This window comes from Ambystoma mexicanum, chromosome 14 (assembly GCF_040938575.1).
Source record: "Ambystoma mexicanum isolate Mex_15411 chromosome 14, UKY_AmexF1_1, whole genome shotgun sequence".
NCBI lineage: Eukaryota > Metazoa > Chordata > Amphibia > Caudata > Ambystomatidae > Ambystoma > Ambystoma mexicanum.
In genome coordinates this window covers 170,596,711-170,617,060 of record NC_090940.1, presented here as the reverse complement: position 1 = coordinate 170,617,060, position 20,350 = coordinate 170,596,711, and the positions used below count along the sequence as shown (strand labels likewise).

The window sequence follows — 20,350 nt, the reverse complement described above, 5'->3', positions numbered from 1 at the left end:
AGCAGGTGAAAAGGACTGGTGCATGAAGCTGGGGGACACATGAGTGTTGAAGCTAGTAGACATTTGACAATTAATATGCCCGACTTGGCAGGTGCTCTTTCAAATGTATACCTCCCATCTCCTGCCCAGCACATGGGCACCATCAGGATTGAATAAAGGAGTCTGAGTTAGGAGTGCATGACTTACTATGGTGAGTAACAAGCACTAACCTGGGTCTTGAGCAAGGGAAAGCTTTACATTTTACCTTTCCCTAAGGGTAGTTCATTGACTATCTACCAAAGAAGAATTTGCACTTTGTACAATTTCTGCTCTTTAACTCGTTTTAAGTTAATATTGTGCCTATTGATTGGTGTATCTGGTATGTACTTGACATGTGAACAAATTATGAGGTTCTAAAGGTTCAAATTTTCTTCACAGAAGTAAGAACTTAGTCAAGCTTTATATGATTGAGTGATCTGGTTATGGAACTCTACGCTATACTAGTGATTTGGTATTTTGGTAATAGCTGCAATACTTTATTTGTAATTCTATTTGCTTGGGTCCCTTTTAAATTTGAGACATATATGCTTGGCTTTTGAAAAGGGGCCTGTTTACAGCAGTCATGAGACAGTATGTCTCTATATTTTCAAATATAAAATGCCTTTCTATACGTCCTTAATTAACTCTGTCCTGTCTTTAACAGTCCCGTGAATGCACAAACCAGTTCCAGCTAGATGATCGGGTGGTCTGCCTGCATGCCCGTTGGCGAATCCTTTATGGTGGTCTGGCAAATGGCAATGTGGTTACATTTGGCATTAAGGTGAGCATTTTCTTGAAAGCATGTTAGGCGTATCATGCAAATTAGTCCTTTGCTACTCTTGCAAATGTATTTTTTTCGTGTCTGCTAGCTTACACCATTTTCGCTGCTCATCTCCCGACTCGTTAGTGAGTATACAACTATCTTATAAATCTTTATTGCTGTAGCGAATAGCTACTATTAGCGTCATTTTCTCAGTGTAGGACTGCCAACTTAATGTTATTGAAAATATTATTTTGACAAATCAAGAAGTGATGACTGGAAGGTTTAGAATTAATATTAACCTCTGACACAGCTCTGGGCAAAACCTTCAGACTTTTGTTTTTCAGCCTGCCAAGCCATTACAAAAAGGCTATATTGCCATTAGCACCCCAAGTGTAACCTATGGAGTATTCAGTCATGTTTTCTGGGGGATAAAATGTGTGTATATATATTTCTGAGGCTTGTGGAATCTGCTTAGATCACATGCTATGCATAGGCCGACATCTAGTGGAAGCTGCAGAGTATTACAGTTGTTGTTTTCGAAACTCGAAAATGGACGTTGACAGGGCGTGCCAGTAATACTATCCCTAGTGTGTCGTCCTCTGTACCCATGACCCCTCACGCGTGGAGGTCCTTCAGATAGTTTTTTTCTGCCATTCTAGACGGACGTGTGTAGCATAGTTCCTCTTTAAGCGTAAAGCCATTGACTTATTTCAATTACCGATAGTTCATTCTTTCTATCCTTTATTTCACCGACCATTGAAATATCTTACCGGTGAAGACAAAGAGACTACCTGTCGAAAGACTACCGCGACGGACCGTTCGGCCTTGGAAGACCACCCCGGGCCTCGGCCCATACATCAGGGAGAGGGGGTTCATTTTAGGATGTATTTGCCCCTTTTCTTACACTACTTTCTTCCAGCTGCCATATTTTGTAGTTCTGGACAAGACCCCCTTTAAATTCTGCCCCAAGTGCAATAGAAAATGTCTGTGGTTCGATAAGCATTTAGTCTGTAACTTGTGTCTCCCAAGAGACCACGTTGAGAGTTCTTGTCGATCGTGTAGGCTCTCCAAGCCCAAGACTTTAAAGGACTGATCGACAAAACACTGGCCCTCGAGGACGTGGAGGTAGAAGGTGCTTTCAGTAATGGCAGCAACGCTGCCATTTCGGACGGTTTAGGGCGACAGGATAGCTTCGGCTACCCAAGCGCAGGCCCCTGACCCCAGAGGACAGGCCGGCAGCCCTGTTGTGGGGACTACACCCGGCGGCGAAAGCACAACAATTCCATCCACCACTTAACACACAATCCCAGGTCGGGACTCGACACATGGGTCGAACAGTCTACAACGCAAATGGGTCTATGGTCTCTAGTACTGGTCACATACATACCACACCTGTTTGTTGTATTGATTGTTGTGGCATTTAGACCATGCTACTGTGTTATGCCCTATGGTCGCATAGTGACCACGCCACTTTGTTATGCCCTATAGTCGCACAGTGACCATGCTACTGTGTTTGCCCTATGGTTGCATATAGACCACGCTATTGTGTTGTGCCTTATGATTGCATATAGACCACGCTATTGTATTGTGCCTTATGGTCGCATTTAGACCACACTACTGTGTTGTGCCCTATGGTCGCATATAGACCACTCTATTGTGTTGTGCCCTATGGTCGCATATAGACCACTCTTTTGTGTTGTGCCCTATGGTCGCATAGTGACCACGCTATTGTGTTGTGCCCTATGGTCGCATATAGACCACGCTAATGTGTTGTGCCCCATGGTCGCATACTGACCACGCCACTTTGTTATGCCCTATAGTCGCATAGTGACCACGCTACTGTGTTATGCCCTATGGTCGCATAGTGACCACGCTAATGTGTTTGCCCTATGGTCACATTTAGACCACACTATTGTGTTGTGCCTTATGGTCGCACCAATGTCCTTCTTCCGCCAATCCCCTGCACGGCGCATCGCCCCTAGCACACACATTATGCTACTTTGCTTTACCGTGATCATGTTCCCCTTCTGTGTCATGCAAAGTAATATACTTTGCAACGGTAACAGCTACATAACCCATAAAAATGGACTAGCTAGACCCGCCTGCCCAAGACATTACCCTATCGTCTGCCCCACACCATTCCTGCCCACTACTCCAGCCTTCCTCCCGGTCTCACAATCTGCTTATCCTACCCATGACCACGCACAGCATTACGATGTCCTAGACAATAAGAGTGCAGATAGATCCAAGCAGAACCCTACCGACATTAGAGCACCCTGCCCCACCCATCATCACAGCCTCTCCACGATGACCGACCTTACTGTCTCTCAAGCAACCACCCTTATCCCTACCGATCGCAACAATAGACTTGGTGCCAGAATCCACCACAAAACTAGCAAACGCCCAGCTAAACTACCCAACATAACTAACAAGTACACTATAACCCCCATCAACTCTACCCTCCATACACTAAAAGGAGCTCTTCTAAATGTTAGATCACTAGTCGCCCATTCCATAGAAGTCGCCGACATCATTCTGACTAACAACCTAGACTTCCTTGCTATGACAGAAACTTGGTTACATGAGGCTGCGGGACCATCCCTTACCCTAGCCATCCCTGACAACTACACTATCCTCAGAGTAGACAGACCTAACGCTCGAGGAGGTGGTGTAGCCCTCATCTTTAAGTCCTCACTTGATATCAGACTAGGCTCCTCTCCTCTACTCAAATCATGTGAACACCTTACAGTTAAACTACAAACCTCAACGAAGAGTACTATCACTATGCACCTAATCTACAGACCCCCGGGTCCACCTGGCTCATTTGAGGAAGATATCACCTCCCTAGTAGCCGAAAGCTCCAAACCTTCAGCACAAATGATTATACTGGGAGACTTCAATCTCGGGTTTAATGACCCTCTTGACACCCCTGCCATTGCCCTGGCCACGGCATTAGAGGAGCATGGCCTCCTTCAACTCTGCTCCAAACCCACCCACTCGAAAGGCAGAATCCTTGTCTGGGTAACCGCCCTCAATTGCAACATCACCCTAAAGGACCCTGTACAGCTCATCTGGACGGATCACCACTTCCTCCCCCTTGACATTAATATCAACAACTTAGTGCACAAAAGGCCTATTATTGCTCCGGCCTGCCTAACTGGGAAAAAGAGCAACATCACAGCTGAAGCCTTAATGCCTCTGGTGACCCCCATTCTGAACGCCCTACCAACTACAACTGACCTAAACTCGCTGGTCAACGCCTATAATGACTCCATGGCTAAAGCTATCGACACCATTGCCCCATTAAAAATGCGCAAAGGGAAACCTAAAGCGCACCTGAATACGTGGTACACCCTAGAGCTCAAACTTCTCTGACTACAAAAAAGCAAACTTGAATCACTATGGAAATCGGTGCCTTCAGTAGACAATAGAACTAACCTTACCAATATCTCCACCCTCTACAAAAATGAGATCACACGTGCTAAGAAAGAATCTCTTAATTCCAGGATCTCACAGGCTGGCTCCAGCAAAAAAGAGCTCTTTAACATCTTAAAGGAATTAGAAAACCCCACTCCTCCCGAAGATACCTGCACAAAGGATAAACCTTGGTGCACAGGGATCCAGAATGCCCTTGCCAACAAAATTTCAGGGCTCCAAACTAAAATTGGAAACAAACGGCAACAGCTCACTCATGACCCCACCTCCAGACCCACCCATCCCCCACTCACCGCCACTAGCTCAGGCTTCACCTTCAAAAAGGTTACCATACCTGAAGTACAAAAAATTATAGCATCCTTGAAACCCTTGAACTGCAAGGGGGACAGTTGCCCCGCACAGATTATCAAGGATGCTGCCAGGGATCTCTCCCCCTTCATCACCAAATTAATAAACTTGTCTTTTTCTAACAACATGGTCCCAAGTAATCTGAAATAATCCTGGGTCCTACCCTTGCTAAAAAAAACAGACCCTCGACCCAGACATACCCACAAATTATAGACCCATTACCACTGTCCCATTTTTACTAAAGATTCTTGACAGAGTGGCCTATTTACAAATTCAGGATTACCTTGAAACTAACCTATTACTAGGTACTCGCCAATCTGGCTTTCGTCCCCAACATGGGACGGAACGGCCCTTGTTGATCTCAAGATCCAGATAGACGAAATCAAAGATAAAGGGAGGGCTGCCATCCTGCTTCTCCTCGACCTCTCTGCTGCCTTTGACCTGGTTGACCACAAAATCTTGTGCAACCACTTATCATCGGCAGCACACTTCTCCCACTCGGCGGTCACATGGATCCAATCCTTCCTGGACAACAGGACCATGCGAGTCTTCTCACCCATAGCAGCAGCCGACCCTATTCCCATTACCTGCGGTGTCCCACAAGGATCTTGTGTTTCACCCACTTTGTATAATATATTTACAAAGCCCCTATTCGATAAACTGGACCATCTGGATGTCACCTACACCAACTACGCAGATGACACCCAGATACTCCTCACTTTATCAGGCAACTACAACGCGGACGCCAACAGGATCGGTGAAGTCTTTTCCATCATTCAGGCATGGATGGCCACACATGGCCTCTGCCTGAACGATGACAAGACTGAACTGCTCCTTGTCGGCTCACCCAACACTATCCGGAATCTCAGCCCTAGCTACTCTAGCTTCATCATTGACGGCAACACCATTCCCACTGCCAAAAGTGTAAAAACTCTTGGTTTCTATCTCGACACTAACACCAACTTCGCCAAACAAATTAATATGACCGCCTCAGCCACTGCTTACATTGGGAAACTAATCAGAGCCTGCAGACCTTTGATATCCCCCAACAATTGCCTTACTCTAGCCAGAGCACTTATACAATCCAAACTGGATTATTGCAACAGCCTTTATGTAGGTGCCAATAAAACGGTTGTCAATAAACTGCAAGTTATACAAAACAATGCACTCCGTGCCGCCCTTAATATTCCCAGAAGAGAACATATCTCAGCCACAAGAATCACATGCAAATGGCTCTCCATCCAACAAAAAATAGACCTAAAAACTATCTGCCTCACCTACAAAGCTCTTAACCACCTGGCCCCACCTTATTTAACCGATAAATTCACCTTAAGACAGAATATTAGAACCACCAGATCCTCTAATACACTACAACTGACAGTGCCCAAATACTCCCTTAAAAGAGCCGGTGGATCCAGCTTCCCAGTTCTAGCCTCACAATTATGGAACACTATTCCATTGGACATCAAATCTACCCCTACATTTCAACCTTTCAGAACTAAGATCATCACCTGGTTACTCAACAAATAACTAGCACTGTATGTATGTATGTATCCGCTACGATGTTACTAATTCTACTATAACTGCTTTTGTAACTATACTTCTGATGTTTGTTAATCTGCTTAGAATCACATGCTGTGCATAGGTCCGACATCCAGTGGTCACTGCGGAGTATTGCATTTTGTTTTTCGTAGTCGAAAAGGGGACGTCGACAAGGCGTGTCTGTAACACTATCCCTATAGTGACGTGCGTTGTACCCACAATCCCTCACGCGTCGAGGTCCCTCAGATTGTTTTTTTCCGCCCAGCTTATGGTCGCCTTACGCGGAGCTCCTAGAGAGACATTGCTAAACAAGTACTACGGACCTCGGTCCTTAATATATACTTACTGTTAAAAGATCCCTCCCCTCGACGTTAGCTGTGAAGCTGTTTCTCCGCCGAGCAACTTTTCGACGGAGAGGAAGAGACAGAGGAGATCCTTCGGCGCTGCCGAACACGTGGCCAGGCCTCGCCGGCCAACATACAGTAGGGAGAGTGGGGGTTCGAACTTTTCTCTTCTCGTCGAGAATGTCTTTCTTTCTCCCCTATCTTTCTCTTGGGGTTGTTATCACCAGTTTTTATTGCCTCAGCTATGGAGAGGACACCTTTTAAGCTTTGCCCACGCTGTAGGGGCAAATACACTTAGAAGGACAAACACAAGCTCTGTAATCGTTGCTTGCCCCTCGATCATAAAGAGGACAGCTGCGCGGCCTGTAAGCTCTTAAAACCAAGAACCCTTAAAGAACGGAAAGTTAAGAGGTGGGCGGACTACGCTATGTCGAAGTCAGTTTCCTCACCCGCCGCCGCTGTTACAGAAAGTGACGAGGAGGGTGATAACTCGACGTCCGTTACGGAAGTCATTAACCCCCAGAAGGAGCGCTCGCGCTCCTCGACGTCCGTCCCCGTCCCCGGCCCCGACGGGCTCGGCTCACGCCCTGCTTATGGGGATGAACACCCCGGCGACAAGGACGCACACAGACCCCATAGGCCTAAGCACACAACCCACGGCTCTTCTTCGTCAAGGACGAAGGATCCAACAGCGCCGAAGGGGACGCAGGGCACTCCGGCGTCGACCTTAGACCATAAGGGTCTTAAGCCCCACCCGCAAACGCAGCCGCGACCAGCGATTGGGCTTTCATCTAACACGGGCGCTACCTCAAAGACACCCGACGTAACGCTCCATAGAGCGGCCGTCGAGAAACAGCGCGTAACGCAGACAACGCCGACTCCAGAACCCTCTACCGACGAACTCGTCGTCGAGAGCCTGGCGAGAATTGTTTCCGAGGACAAACGCAAGCGGACGACGAAACAGACGTCGAATACCGCACCCAAGGAAATAGAAACGCCGAAAAAGCACAAGAGTAGCCAGGAACTGCCCCATTCATCTAAAGGCACTTCTGAACTACCGGAGGGCTTTTCTAAGGGCGACGGAAACCTTTCGTCGACGTTGTGGGAGCGTTCGAAGCGTTTTGAAGGTGACAACACTGATTTCCCCCCTCTAGACTATTCAGGGGTTCCCCATGAGACCATGGAAAGACTCCATTCTTGTATGGAAAAGATGGAGAGGTTTTTGGGTAGCCAAAACCCACCCACACCCAAAAGACCAAGAGAATGGACCCAGGATGACCCTAGGGTCAAGATTCCTAGGCTGTTCCCCCTTCTACAGATGCATATGACCTCACTGAAGAGGAGCAATACCTCCAGGAAGATGAGGAGTGTTTAGGTGGAGAGGAAGAACATGAGGAGGAAAGGTTTGAGGAAGACCCTTACACTAGCACAGGAGCTTTTGAGGAAGATACAGCTACCTCACAGCCCTGGCACTCCCCATCAGTGCAGCCTTGGCAATCCCCATCAGTGCACTCAGACCCTGATGTCTTTCACCATTCTCCTCCCAAGGACTCACCTATTGGCAACACCTCCCCCATAGATGACCAGCCCTCACTTAATGCACTATTGCGCAAGGCAGCAGCGCATTTTGAAATAGACACAGGGGAGACTCTTCCGGACATAGACTTTGTAGAAAAAGTTATTAAAGAAAAAGCCCCGGTCAGTCAGTCCATTCCGCTCCTGGCTTCTATAAAGAGAAGAATAACTCCTTCCCTTTCCAATCCGGCCTTAGTCAGAGGGGTCAACCCTCGGATAGAAAAGCTCTTCAGCCCTTCGTCTTCTGACCCTTTGTACATCAGGGGACATTCTATTCCGGACTCTCTGGTAGTTACTAACGCAAGGAAGAGAGCGGGGGTACCACTATCTACTAGTGAGGCACCACCTGACAAAGAGGGCAAGAAGCTCTATGCACTTGGGAAGAGAATCACAACCTCCGCCGTCTTCTCAACTAGGATTGCGAATAACAATTCCCTATTAGCTAGCTACGCAGATGCACAGTGGAGCAAGCTGCGCAGCGAAGCAGAGGACGCACCAGAACCCCTGCGTTCACGCCTGTTGGCTACTATATCAGAGGGAACTCTTGTAAACCAGGGCATCGTAAAGAACTCCCTGGATGCCGCAGAGACAGCTGGACGTTCCCTGGTTCAGGGAATACTTCTTAAACGCCATGTCTGGCTGCGCAATTCGGGATTTAAGCCAGAAACCCAGGCTTCCCTAATAAATAAGCCCATAGAGTAAACACATCTGTTTGGGAAAGCAGTTGATGAGGCCCTAGAACATGCGAAGAAGGCGTTTGATACCATCAAAACTCTTGACCAAATTTCTAGGCCACCTAACAGACGCAGCTATGGCAATAGACGCTCCTATCGTGGCCAACGCCAGCAGCAAAGCCAACAACAATTTTACTCTGCTACCAACTGGCCCTCTAACCAAAGCACCCAGTTCAGTCAAAGAGGCCAACGTCGTGGCAAAGGAAGAGGGCGCGGCTCCAGTCCAAAAGGCCCCACGCCCAATACCAACAAATGACCCAAAGATTCGGGTCCCCTCCCATGCATCACCGGTCGGGGGCCGGCTAACATCGTTCCTTTCAGCATGGGAGGGAATAACGTCAGACCGCTGGGTATTATCCACCATAGCCCACGGATACTGCATCGAATTCAACGGTTCCCCAAAATACAGACCCCCACGGAACCGGCGCATGACACCGGAACACCTCACTATTCTTCTTCAAGAAGTAGAAGAGCTACTGAAAAAAGAAGCTATAGAGGCTGTCCCCCTATCGCAGGTAACAGAAGGTATTTATTCAGTGTACTTCCTTGTACCCAAAAAGGATTTAACCATGCGCCCTGTATTAGATCTGCGTCCAGCGAACAATTTTGTCAAACCCCAAAAGTTTCGTATGGTAACCTTGCAGGATGTAATCCCACTGTTATCACAGGGGGATTACATGACAACACTAGACATGAAAGATGCATACTTTCATATTTTAATGTTGCCAGCGCACAGAAAATACCTTAGGTTCAAGATAGGGAACAAACACTACCAGTTCAGAGTACTACCCTTCGGGATAGCATCTGCACCAAGGGTATTTACGAAAGTACTGGCAGTGGCAGCGGCCCACCTGCGCAGATTATCCATCCCGGTTTACCCGTACCTCGACGACTGGCTCATAACAGGGGATTCTTACGAAACATGCTTCTCCAATGCCCAAAAGACCGTAGACCTTTTGTCCCGACTGGGCTTCTCCATCAAACAAAAGAAGTCCATCTTAGAACCCAGCCAAATCAAACAATTCCTAGGGGCTCTAATTCGAACAAAGGACGGCCTCGTCTTCCCCTCCAACGAGAGGGTCCAAAACATGCTGTTTCAGATCCCCCATTATGTGGCAGGTCGAGAGGTGACGGTACGCAAAGCAATGCGTTTGCTAGGGATGATGGCGTCATGTATTTATTTGGTACCTCACGCGCGCCTGCGCATGCGCCCAATGCAAGAGTGGCTCTACAGCCAGTGGTGTCAGGCCAGCAGACAATGGGACGACCTAGTGGTGGTCTCGCAGGCCTTGGTTCTCTCGCTACGGTGGTGGACAAAGGAAAACCTGTTATTAGGGAAAACTTTTGCCACACCCGCAGTGGAAGCCACTCTAACCACAGACGCATCCCTTACAGGATGGGGGGCTCACCTATCCCATCAGACTGCTCACAGAGTGTGGACTCCGAGCTTAGCTTCCAAACATATAAACCTGCTGGAACTATTAGCAGTGTTCAAAGCACTGAAAGCCTTTCAGGAACACTTACAAGGAAAGACAGTGATGGTCCTCACAGACAGCACCACAGCCATGTACTATCTCAACAAGCAAGGGGGCACTCACTCTCCAGGACTGTCCAAGCTGTCCCAGAATATATGGAAGTGGGCTCTCAAACACAACATGTTCCTACTATCACAACATGTACCAGGGGAACTCAATCTGCTAGCAGACAAACTCAGCAGAGACTTCCCCCTACCCAAAGAGTACGAATGGTTATTGCAAGAAGACATTGTCTTAAACGTCTTCACGCAATGGGGTTTCCCGGAAATAGACCTGTTCGCAACCCTGGAGAACTCACAATGCCAAAGTTACGCCTCCAGGTACCCCCAGAACCAGTCCAAGGGGAACGGTCTGTTGATTCAGTGGTAAGGGAAATTTGTTTACGCCTTTCCCCCGACTCCCCTCCTCAACAAGGTGGTGCACAAGATGCACCAAGAGCAGGTGACCATGATACTAGTGGCCCCAATGTGGGCCCGGCAACCATGGTTCGCTCACTTGATGGAGATGTCCCTATCCCCCCCAATGAAACTTCCTTGCCCGTACAACATGCTGTCACAAGACAAGGGCAGGACACTGCATCCATGCCCTCAGACCATGAACTTAGCAGCCTGGCTCCTGAGATCATAGAATTTGGACATTTACATCTCCCTCAGAGATGTATGGATATCCTCAGGGAAGCCAGAAAACCTAATACTCGCCACTGCTATTCAAGCAAGTGGAAAAGATTTGTCATCTGGTGTAGAAGTAAGAACATCAACCCGGTTGACTGCTCTGCCACTTACATTATTCTGTACTTGACCCATTTACTGGATTCAGGTCTAGTGTTTAATTCCATTAAAGTCCACCTAGCGGCACTTTCTGCATACACCACTTCCCAACTTAAAGTGTCGTGGTGGAAGATACCAGTTATAAAGGCCTTCATGGAAGGGTTAAAGAGGATACACCCCCCAATAGCTAGCCCAGCTCCCGGATGGGACTTAAACGTGGTACTTTCTAGACTCATGGGCACTCCTTTCGAACCCATGCACAAGGCAACTCTTAAATACCTCACTCTTAAGACTGCTTTCCTAATAGCTATCACCTCCATTAGGAGAGTAAGTGAACTACAGGCTCTTTCTGTATTAGACCCCTTCGTATCAGTTCACAAGGATAAGGTGGTTCTTCGGACACACCCAAGGTTTGCACCAAAATTCATCTCTAAATTTCATGTAAACCAATCTATAGAACTACCAACGTTCTTTCAAAACCCTTCCAACTTGGGAGAAAAAAGTCTGCATACACTAGATGTACGCAGAGCTGTCATGTTCTACATGGAAAGAACCAGATCACTGAGAAAGACTAATCAGTTCTTTGTCTCGGTGGCAGCAGGAAGAGAAGGAGATGCAGTCTCTAAGTCCACTATATCTAGATGGATTGTACAATGCATCACTCTCTGTTACACTCTTGCTAAGAGAGAACTACCCTTCAAGCCAAGAGCACATTCCACTCGAGGCACTGGGGCATCCATAGCATTCATTGCAAATGTTCCCCTTGAGTCCATCTGCAAAGCGGCTACCTGGAGTTCTGTGCACACCTTTACAAAACACTACTGTCTAGATGCACACTCAAGATCTGACTCCCAGGTGGGACAGGCAGTATTAAGACATCTTTTCTCTACTGTTCCTTCTCATAACCCACCGCCAACTCCGGGTACTGCTCGCTAGTCTATGCACAGCATGTGATTCTAAGCAGATTAACAAACATCAGAAGACAATGCATTACTTACCGTAAAAGCATTTCTGATGGTTGTATCTGCTTAGATTCACATGCGCCCACCCTTCCTCCCCGCTCGGATGGAAGGAACATAGACTTCCTTTTATATCTCTCTTTTCTGTACTCACTCACGTCTAGAAGGCTCCCTCAGGGCAGAAAAATACAAACAGAGGGACCTCGACGCGTGAGGGATTGTGGGTACAACGCACGTCACTATAGGGATAGTGTTACAGACACGCCTTGTCGACGTCCCCTTTTCGACTACGAAAAACAAAATGCAATACTCCGCAGTGACCACTGGATGTCGGACCTATGCACAGCATGTGAATCTAAGTAGATACAACCATCAGAAATGCTTTTACGGTAAGTAATGCATTGTCATATGCTGCACAAATGTACAAATGTTCTTACCTATGCCTGTAACCTGATGCTTAAGCGCCTATATACCTCTGGGTCAGGAGCGCTATACAAAATAAATAAACAAACAAACAAACCCAGGGAAAGGTTGGTTGAGTCCCAGTCCTCGAGGCACTCTCTCTTGAGATCGCCGCACGACAGGGCCCAACCGTCGAAAGATGGCATGGGTGTCGTGCGTAAAACTCCCTCAGAGGGCTGATTGTCCGCAGACGAGGCCTTGGCCCTACCCGTACCCGAAAGTAGAGGCTCTAGGTCAGGGCAGATAGTGGCCCCCAAACAGTCGGATAAACACGGCTCTGGGCGCCAGGGGTTTGGGGGGTGGGGGGAGAGCACAAAAAGAAGTCCTCAAAGACCCCTCATAGGGATAAAACCCCTCGTAAGGAAAAAAACTCAAGAATCTAGGACCATCCCTTATAAGGATAAACCTCTAGAGGCTAGGCCTAAGAAACCTGGGGTAATTCCTCCCACAGATGAAGACTTAGATCTTCCTTCCCAACCCTTGGTCTTCCCAAGTTCAGCACAATGGTCATCACAAGACATAGACAGGAAAGGACCCTGCCTACTTCGAAGGTTTCCACTCCACTCCCCCCACTACAGCTCCCTCTGGGACACGGGTCACAAGTCTCTGCTCAACCTTCTCAACCCCCTACTAAGAGTTCTCATACAGAAATTCCAGTGCGTAACAGTCATAGAGCTCTATGACCCAGACTCCGAACACGAAGACCTCTCAATTGCAGAGGCAGCCGACCCTAAGTACGATGAGGATGCAACAGAGCCTTATTATGGGGACGATGAAGACCAAGAGGCTGACCCAGAGGCCAATATGTATCCTATGGACTCATCTATTGATCAGGACCCCCCTATCACTGATTCTCCTATTCACAACCTACCCCTTCTTAATTAAGTGCTCCAGAGTTCTCCAGCATGGGGTCTGGCATGGATTCACATGCTCATGAATATTCCCCATCGTCAGACTGGGAATCCTCAGTAAAGAAAAAATCGGTTTCAGTTTCGTTTCTGAACTTTCTTTCTCCTACTAACCAATCACTGATCTCTGGCTCATACTGCCCCCAGCCAATCACTGCCCTCTACCTAAACCCTTCCTCTGGCAACCATCTTCAGATTTGTACCACACGTTGAGCTATAGCTCTCGAGCTTCTACTGTGTATTGCGTGTTATTTTCATAGAATTTCTCTATTTTTTCGGTTAATTGAGCCTCAAGCTCCACCGATTCTTCATCCGAATAACAGGGACCCGTTTTAGGAAGTTTCTACGCCCCTCAAGGGTGATTTTTCATCGAATTACACTTCTCGGAGGATTCCAGAAGATCTTTGAGACCTACTCTGCGTGGAAATGGCCGAAGACAAAGGAGGATCTGCCACCCTGGGCTTCTCCGCCTGACGAAATTGGCGTGTTCCACGCCATGATAGCTAGAGCCTCCAGAGCTTTTTCAGCTGCGCCCCGAAGAACAGAAGGAGGGATTCTTTTATCAGCGACGAGAGGCCAAGAGGAAGACTGTGCTCTCGGTTCCGCTGTGGGACAACATCTGGGACGAAGGGCTGTCCCTCTTGAAGAACCCACCCTCCGCCCCGGCGAAGAGAGACCAGTACAAGAAGAAATACCGGGTTCCAGACTCTGCCCCCATGTGCCTCATGGCGCAGCCCTCCCCGGACTCAGTGTTTTCCGTGGCAGCCAGGAAGAAATTGGCAGGGGCAACGGCATCGACTTCCACCTCCCCGCCAGACGGTGAGGGCACGAAGCTAGATTCCATGGGACGTCAGGTCATCACGCCGGTGGCGACGGCCATAAAGACGGCCAACGCTCTCGCTATCGTGGCCCGCTACGATGGGGAGCTGTGGTTTAAAATCGCCCCCTCCTGGATTTCCTCCCAGATGACAAGAGGGTGGAGGCCCTTGTAATCTTACAAGCAGGTGAGGTGGCTTCGGACCATGCCATCACGGTGGCCACGGACATCGCCGACACCGGCTTCCACCAGATGGGCAACAGTGTTTGCCTTCGCTGGCGTGGTTGGCTCAGGGCCACAGATTTCCGTCAGAACATACAGGCGAGAGTACGGGACATGCCCTTTGACGGGCACAACTTGTTCAGCAAGGCAGTGGACGAGTCGCTGCAGGCCATCAAAGCAGACACCGAGACGGCCTGTGCCTTAGGCAGGCTCAAACAACGACAGCCGTCCTTTCGGTCCTCCGGAGGCAAACAAGATTCAGTGGCAGTTCTTCATATCATCAAGCGGCCCGTTCCTCGTCCCAGGAGGCCTACAGAGGCCGCAGCAAGGCCGGAGGACATTGTCGTCGTCGCCAGGGGGGCCAAGGTGGTAAGGGCCAGGCGAATCAGGACTGAACCGGCCATGACGACGAGTGGCAGCTTCGGCAGGATAAAGTGGATCTTGTATTCCGACGATGGGGCAATCCCCAAATCGATCTGTTTGTGACGGCGACGAACACCAAGTGCCGGTGGTTCGCCAGCAGGTTTCCCCAGCCGGGGAGCATGGGAAGGATGCCTTCTCCGTCCCCCTGGGACGGCCTATTCCTCTATGCGTTCCCACCGTTGCCGTTGCTTCTTCGACTCATCAGTCAACTCGGACGGTCCCGGTGCAGGATGATCCTCGTCACACATTGCGTGGTCAAGGCAGATATGGTACCCGAATCAGCGTCCTCTCCGGTCAAGCTTCCGGTGGATGCAGATCTTCTCAACAGGGAAGGAGGCGCGATCCTGCACCACCACCCAGGGTCGCTGAACCTGGAGGCCTGGCTCCTGCAGCGCTAGAGTTCCGAGGCTACGAGTATCCGGCGGACTACAAGGGGGTACTTGCCAAGGCCAGGGCCTCCTCGACTCTCAAGTGCTATGGACATAAATGGAAGAGGTTCACCGTCTGGTGCCGTGCATAGAAGATAACCCCTCTACGGATTTCGGCCCCTCAAGTGCTGCCGTACTTGCTGTCGCTGGCCAAGGCAGGGCTATTCATCTGGCGGCCATCTCCCGCTATACCAGAACTCTGGGGCGGTCGTCGCTGTGGTCTCATTGCTTAGGTAAGGGTTTCATGAAAGGACTTTTCTACTCGTTCCCACCGGTAAAGGCTCCGGCCCCAGCGTGGGAACTCAATGTGGTGCTGACTAGGCTCATGGGTCCGCCATTCCAGCCTTTGCATTCGGCGCCCCTGAAATTCCTGTCATGGAAGGCGGCGTTTCTTGTTGCCATAACCTCCGCACGACGAGTGGGAGAGATCCAGGCCCTCTTCTGTAAGCCTCCGTACCTGACATTCCACGAGATGAGGGTCGTGCTGAGGACGCACCCCTCCTTCAGGCTCAAGGTGCCGTCGGACTTCCATCTCAATGAGCCCTTGGTGTTCCCTGTTTTCTTCTAGTCGCCTTCGTCGCCGGCTGAGAGGACTTTGAACTCTCTAGATGTGGCTAGAGCGCTGAAGTTCTATGTGGACCGAACTAAGGAATTTCGGAAGACATCACAGCTGTTTGTGAACTTTGGCCCTGTGAACCAAGGGAAGGCCCTCTCCAAGGCTAACATTTCCAGGTGGCTCTCCGGCTACATCATCCATTGTCACTGGTTGGCAAACCGACCGTTGCCTGGCCGTCCAAGAGCCCATTCGACCAGAGCGATTGCTGCAACTACGCCGTTCCTGTCTGGTGTGCCCCTGCTGGACATCTGCAGGGCTGCGACATGGAGGTCGACGCACACCTTCACGAAATTCTACTGCGTCGACCGGGATTCCAGAGAGGAGTCCAGATTCGGCCAAGCAGTGCTGCGCAACCTGTTCGCTTGAAGGTGAGCCTGGTGAGGAGGTAAGCAATGCTTAATGTTGAGTTGTTGAAATGCTTAATGTTGAGCCTTGCCACCTCCTGTGCTTGTGCATGTGTGTACTGCTTTGTATTCTTGTATTCATGAGCATGTGAATCCATGCCAGATCCCATGCTGGAGAAGGAACAAGTTACTTACCTGTAACTGTTGTTCTCCAGTATGGGTCTGGCATGGATTCACATGCAAACCCTCCCGCCTACCCCTCTGCAGCTCTTCTCTTGGTCTTACTGCCACTTTACGTGCTACCAAATCTGAAGATAGCTGCCAGAGGAGGGGCTTAGGTAGAGGGCAGTCATTGGCTGGGGGAAAGTATGACCCAGAGACCAGTGATTGGTTATTAGGAGAAAGACAGTTCAGAAACGAAACTGAAACTGATTTTTTCTTTACCGAAGATTCCCATCCTGACGACGGGGAATATTCATGAGCATGTGAATCCATGCCAGACCCATGCTGGAGAACATCAGTTACAGGTAAGTAACTTCTTCCGTACTGGCGGTGGTGGCAGCACACCTGCGCAGGGAGGCAATCCCAGTGTACCCTTACCTGGACGAATGGCTCATTACAGGGAAGTCCCCCTAATTTGCAAACAGAACATCCTAACAACCTTCTCTTTCAATTGGGCTTCTCAATAAACGAGAAAAAATCAAGTTGAGTGCCAAGCACAACCAAACAGTTCCTAGGAGCTGTCCTTAACACACAAAAGGGGTTGGTCTTTCCGTCAGAGGAAAGAGTCCAAAATATGGTGTTGCAAATACCACATTATCAGGCCTTCCAGAAGGGTGTGCAAAGTGATGCGCTTGCTAGGCATGATGGCATCTTGCATTTACCTGGTTCACACGCGTGACTGCGCATGCGACCCATGCAGGAGTGGTTGGCGAAACATTGGTTCCAGGCAAGCGGTCATTGGCACGATCTAGTGGTCGTTTCGCCAACACTGGTACAAAATATTTGCTCGTGGACGAGAGAAAATCTACTGAAGGGGAAACCCTTCTACGATCCAGAGATATAGGCGATTATCACAACGGATGCCTCTCTTGCTGGGTGGGGGGCCCAATACCTTCACCACACAGCTCAGGGCCTGTGGTCTCACACGACAGCTCAGAACCACATCAATCTGTTAGAACTTCTGGCAGTATTCAAGGCCCTTCAGGTGTTCAAACCCGACTTAATGAACCAATCTATGCTGTCCTGACAGAAAGCACTACAGCAATGTTTTACATAAACAAGGGGGCGCACGTTCTCCAAATTTGTCCAAAGTTGCACAGCAAATCAGGAAACGGGCACTCAAACTGAAGATATTCCTATCGTCACAGCACGTTCCAGGGGAACTCAACTCTCTCGCAGACTCATTGTGCAAAGATCACCTACCAGAAGAACACGAGTGGCAACTTTACGCAGAGGTCATAGAACACCTCTTCTCTCTATGGGGTTTCCCCACAATAGACTTGTTCGCTACAAGCGAAAACAAGCAATGCCCAGACTTCGCGTCCAGGTTTCCCCAGCCAGGATCCAAGGGGAACGCCCTATGGATGAACTGGTCAGAAATGTTCTTACGCTTTTCCCTCCAACACCTCTCATGGGGAAGGTGGTGAACAAGATCCACAAGGAACGCCTAGCTGCTCCTATGTGGGCAAGACAACCCTGGTATCCACATCTGCGCAAACTAGAGATGTTTGGTCCCATCATACTCCCATGCCCGTACAACCTGCTCTCCCAGCACCGGGGCCTAACAGTGCACCCTCTACCTCACTCAATGAACTTGGCAGCATGGCTCCTGAAGTCATAAAGTTTGGTCATCTTAACCTGCCTCAAAGATGTATGGACATCTTGAAGGAATCAAGAAAACCTAACGTTAGGCACTGTTTTTATGACAAGTGGAGGATTCGTAATTTGGTGCCAGTCTAAACAAATTAACCCCATTGAATGTACTCCTTCCCACATTCTGACATATATGCTCCACTTGCTGGATGCAGGGTTAGTGTTCAACTCCTTGAAGGTCCACCTGGCGACTTTGTCAGTTTACACCACTTCCCACAATAAGATCTCATGGTGGAAGGTACCTGTCATAAAAGCATTCATGGAGGGAGTAAAAAGACTCCACCCTCCAATTTCAAACCCGCCGCCAGGCTGGGATCTCAATGTTGTACTCGCTAAACTCATAGGTCCCCCTTTCGAGCCGATGCCCAAGTCCAGTCTCAGACACCTGACTTACAAAACTGCCTTCTTAGTGGCCATCACTTCCATAAGAGGAGTAAGTGAAACCCAAGCATTGTCAGTGCAGGATCCTTTCTTTGTTTTACACAAAGACAAGCTGGTTTTACCTACTCACCCTAGGTTCTCCTCTAAATTAATCGCCAAATTTCATGTAAACCAGTCAGTCGAGCTACCGGCTTTCTTCCAGGAATCCAACAGCTCAGCTGAGGTAAAACTCCACTCACTGGATGTGAGGAGGGTGGACCTCTTCTATGTAGATAGGACCCGACCGCTTAGAAAGACAGATAAACTGTTTGTCTCCATAGAGCTACGCAGAGAAGGTGACCGCATTTAAAAAAAAAACGCCATCTCAAGGTGGATAGTCAGATGTATCCAACTGTGCTATTCCCTATCAAATAAGACACTGGGCCTCATTACAAGATTGGAGGTAGCCTTGCTGGTAAAACTGGTAAGGCTACCTCCAAACTTGCAAGAAAGTCTGGCACCCGCAAATGGGCAATTACCGGGGTATTTCGTCTCGCCGGACCCGGTTATTGCCCTTTTCGCGGGTGCTGGAATCGGGTGAACCCCAATCCCATTTGAGCCCCATGGGGATCAATGGGAATGGGGATGCCTGTAACACCGGCACTGTTCATAAGTGCCTGTGCTACAGGCATGCAGTGCTCGCGGGTGCCTTTCATTCCGCCAGGTCAGACCTGGCGGAAAGAAAGGCACCCGCGAGCACAACTCAGAGTTTGCTGGTCTGGGTACAACGGTACTGGCAAGCTTACTAGTACCGTTGTACCCGGTCCAGCAAACTCGTAATGAGGCCCACTGCCTTTTACGCCCAGGGCTCACTCCACAAGAGGCACAGGAGCCACCCTGGCTTTCATTGCAAATGCCCCTTTAGACAGTATTTGCAAAGCAGCTACATGGATCTCAATACATACTTTCACTTAGCACTACTGCATTGACACTCATTCCAAGACAGATACACAAGTGGAACAAGCGGTTCTAAGACATTTGTTTGCTCACAAACCTTCTTGCATCCCACCTCCTTCTCCAAACACTGCTCGCTAATCTATGCATAGCATGTGATCTAAGCAGGTTCCACAAGCATCGGAAGGGATACATTACTCAACGTAATCGTATTTCAGATGCTTGTGTCTGCTTAGATTCACATGAGCCCACCCTTCCTACCCTTCCTCCCCTTCCTCCCCTTGGAGTAGAAGGTGCATGGATGTTTTCTGGCCATCTGATATATAATCTGCTTTTCTATACCTGTACTCCTACTACACTTCATGCAACCTCATGTCAGAAACAAAACAATCTGAGGGACCTCGACGCGTGATGCACCATGGGTACAGTAGACATCACACTAGGGATAGTATTACTGGAACGTCCTGTCAACGTCCTTTTTTGAGTTTCAAAAACAACAACAATGTCCTCCTATGCATAGCATGTGAATCTAAGCAGATTCAAGCATCAGAAATACGATAACGGTGAGTAATTTATCCCATATATATATATAAAATGGCTGCTGTCATGGCAATTGGGGCACCAGCAGCAGCCCCGCTTCCATTTCCAAGTAGCAAAAAGTACCCGTTCTCCGAATGGGTTCTGTGGACAGACATGACACACTCATAAATTGTTGAAAATCAATGATCCTGTAGGTTGTTGTTCCGATTCGCTTATCGTTTGATGTGCTTTGCATTCTGAAGTAAACTGCACTGAGAATGGGCGTTTGTGGCTGGCTGACATATCCCGGAGCAGACGTTGTGGGGAGGCAAGAGTTGGTGTGCTGCTGCATACTGGGACCTAGTGTGCTCTCCTCCCACCTGTTGCCTCACCCTGGCGTGG

The 20,350-nt window shown here is 48.9% G+C and overlaps 1 protein-coding gene across 2 annotated transcripts in view; it reads left to right on the top strand.

Moving 5' to 3' along the window:
• ZNF106 (zinc finger protein 106) overlaps positions 1-20,350 on the top strand; it is a 693,205-nt gene that overhangs the window by 509,398 nt on the left and 163,457 nt on the right. For both annotated transcript variants that reach the window (XM_069638825.1, XM_069638826.1), the window contains one exon: positions 683-799. In XM_069638825.1, the coding sequence (XP_069494926.1) occupies positions 683-799 (117 nt within the window). The remainder of the gene's footprint in view (positions 1-682; positions 800-20,350) is intronic.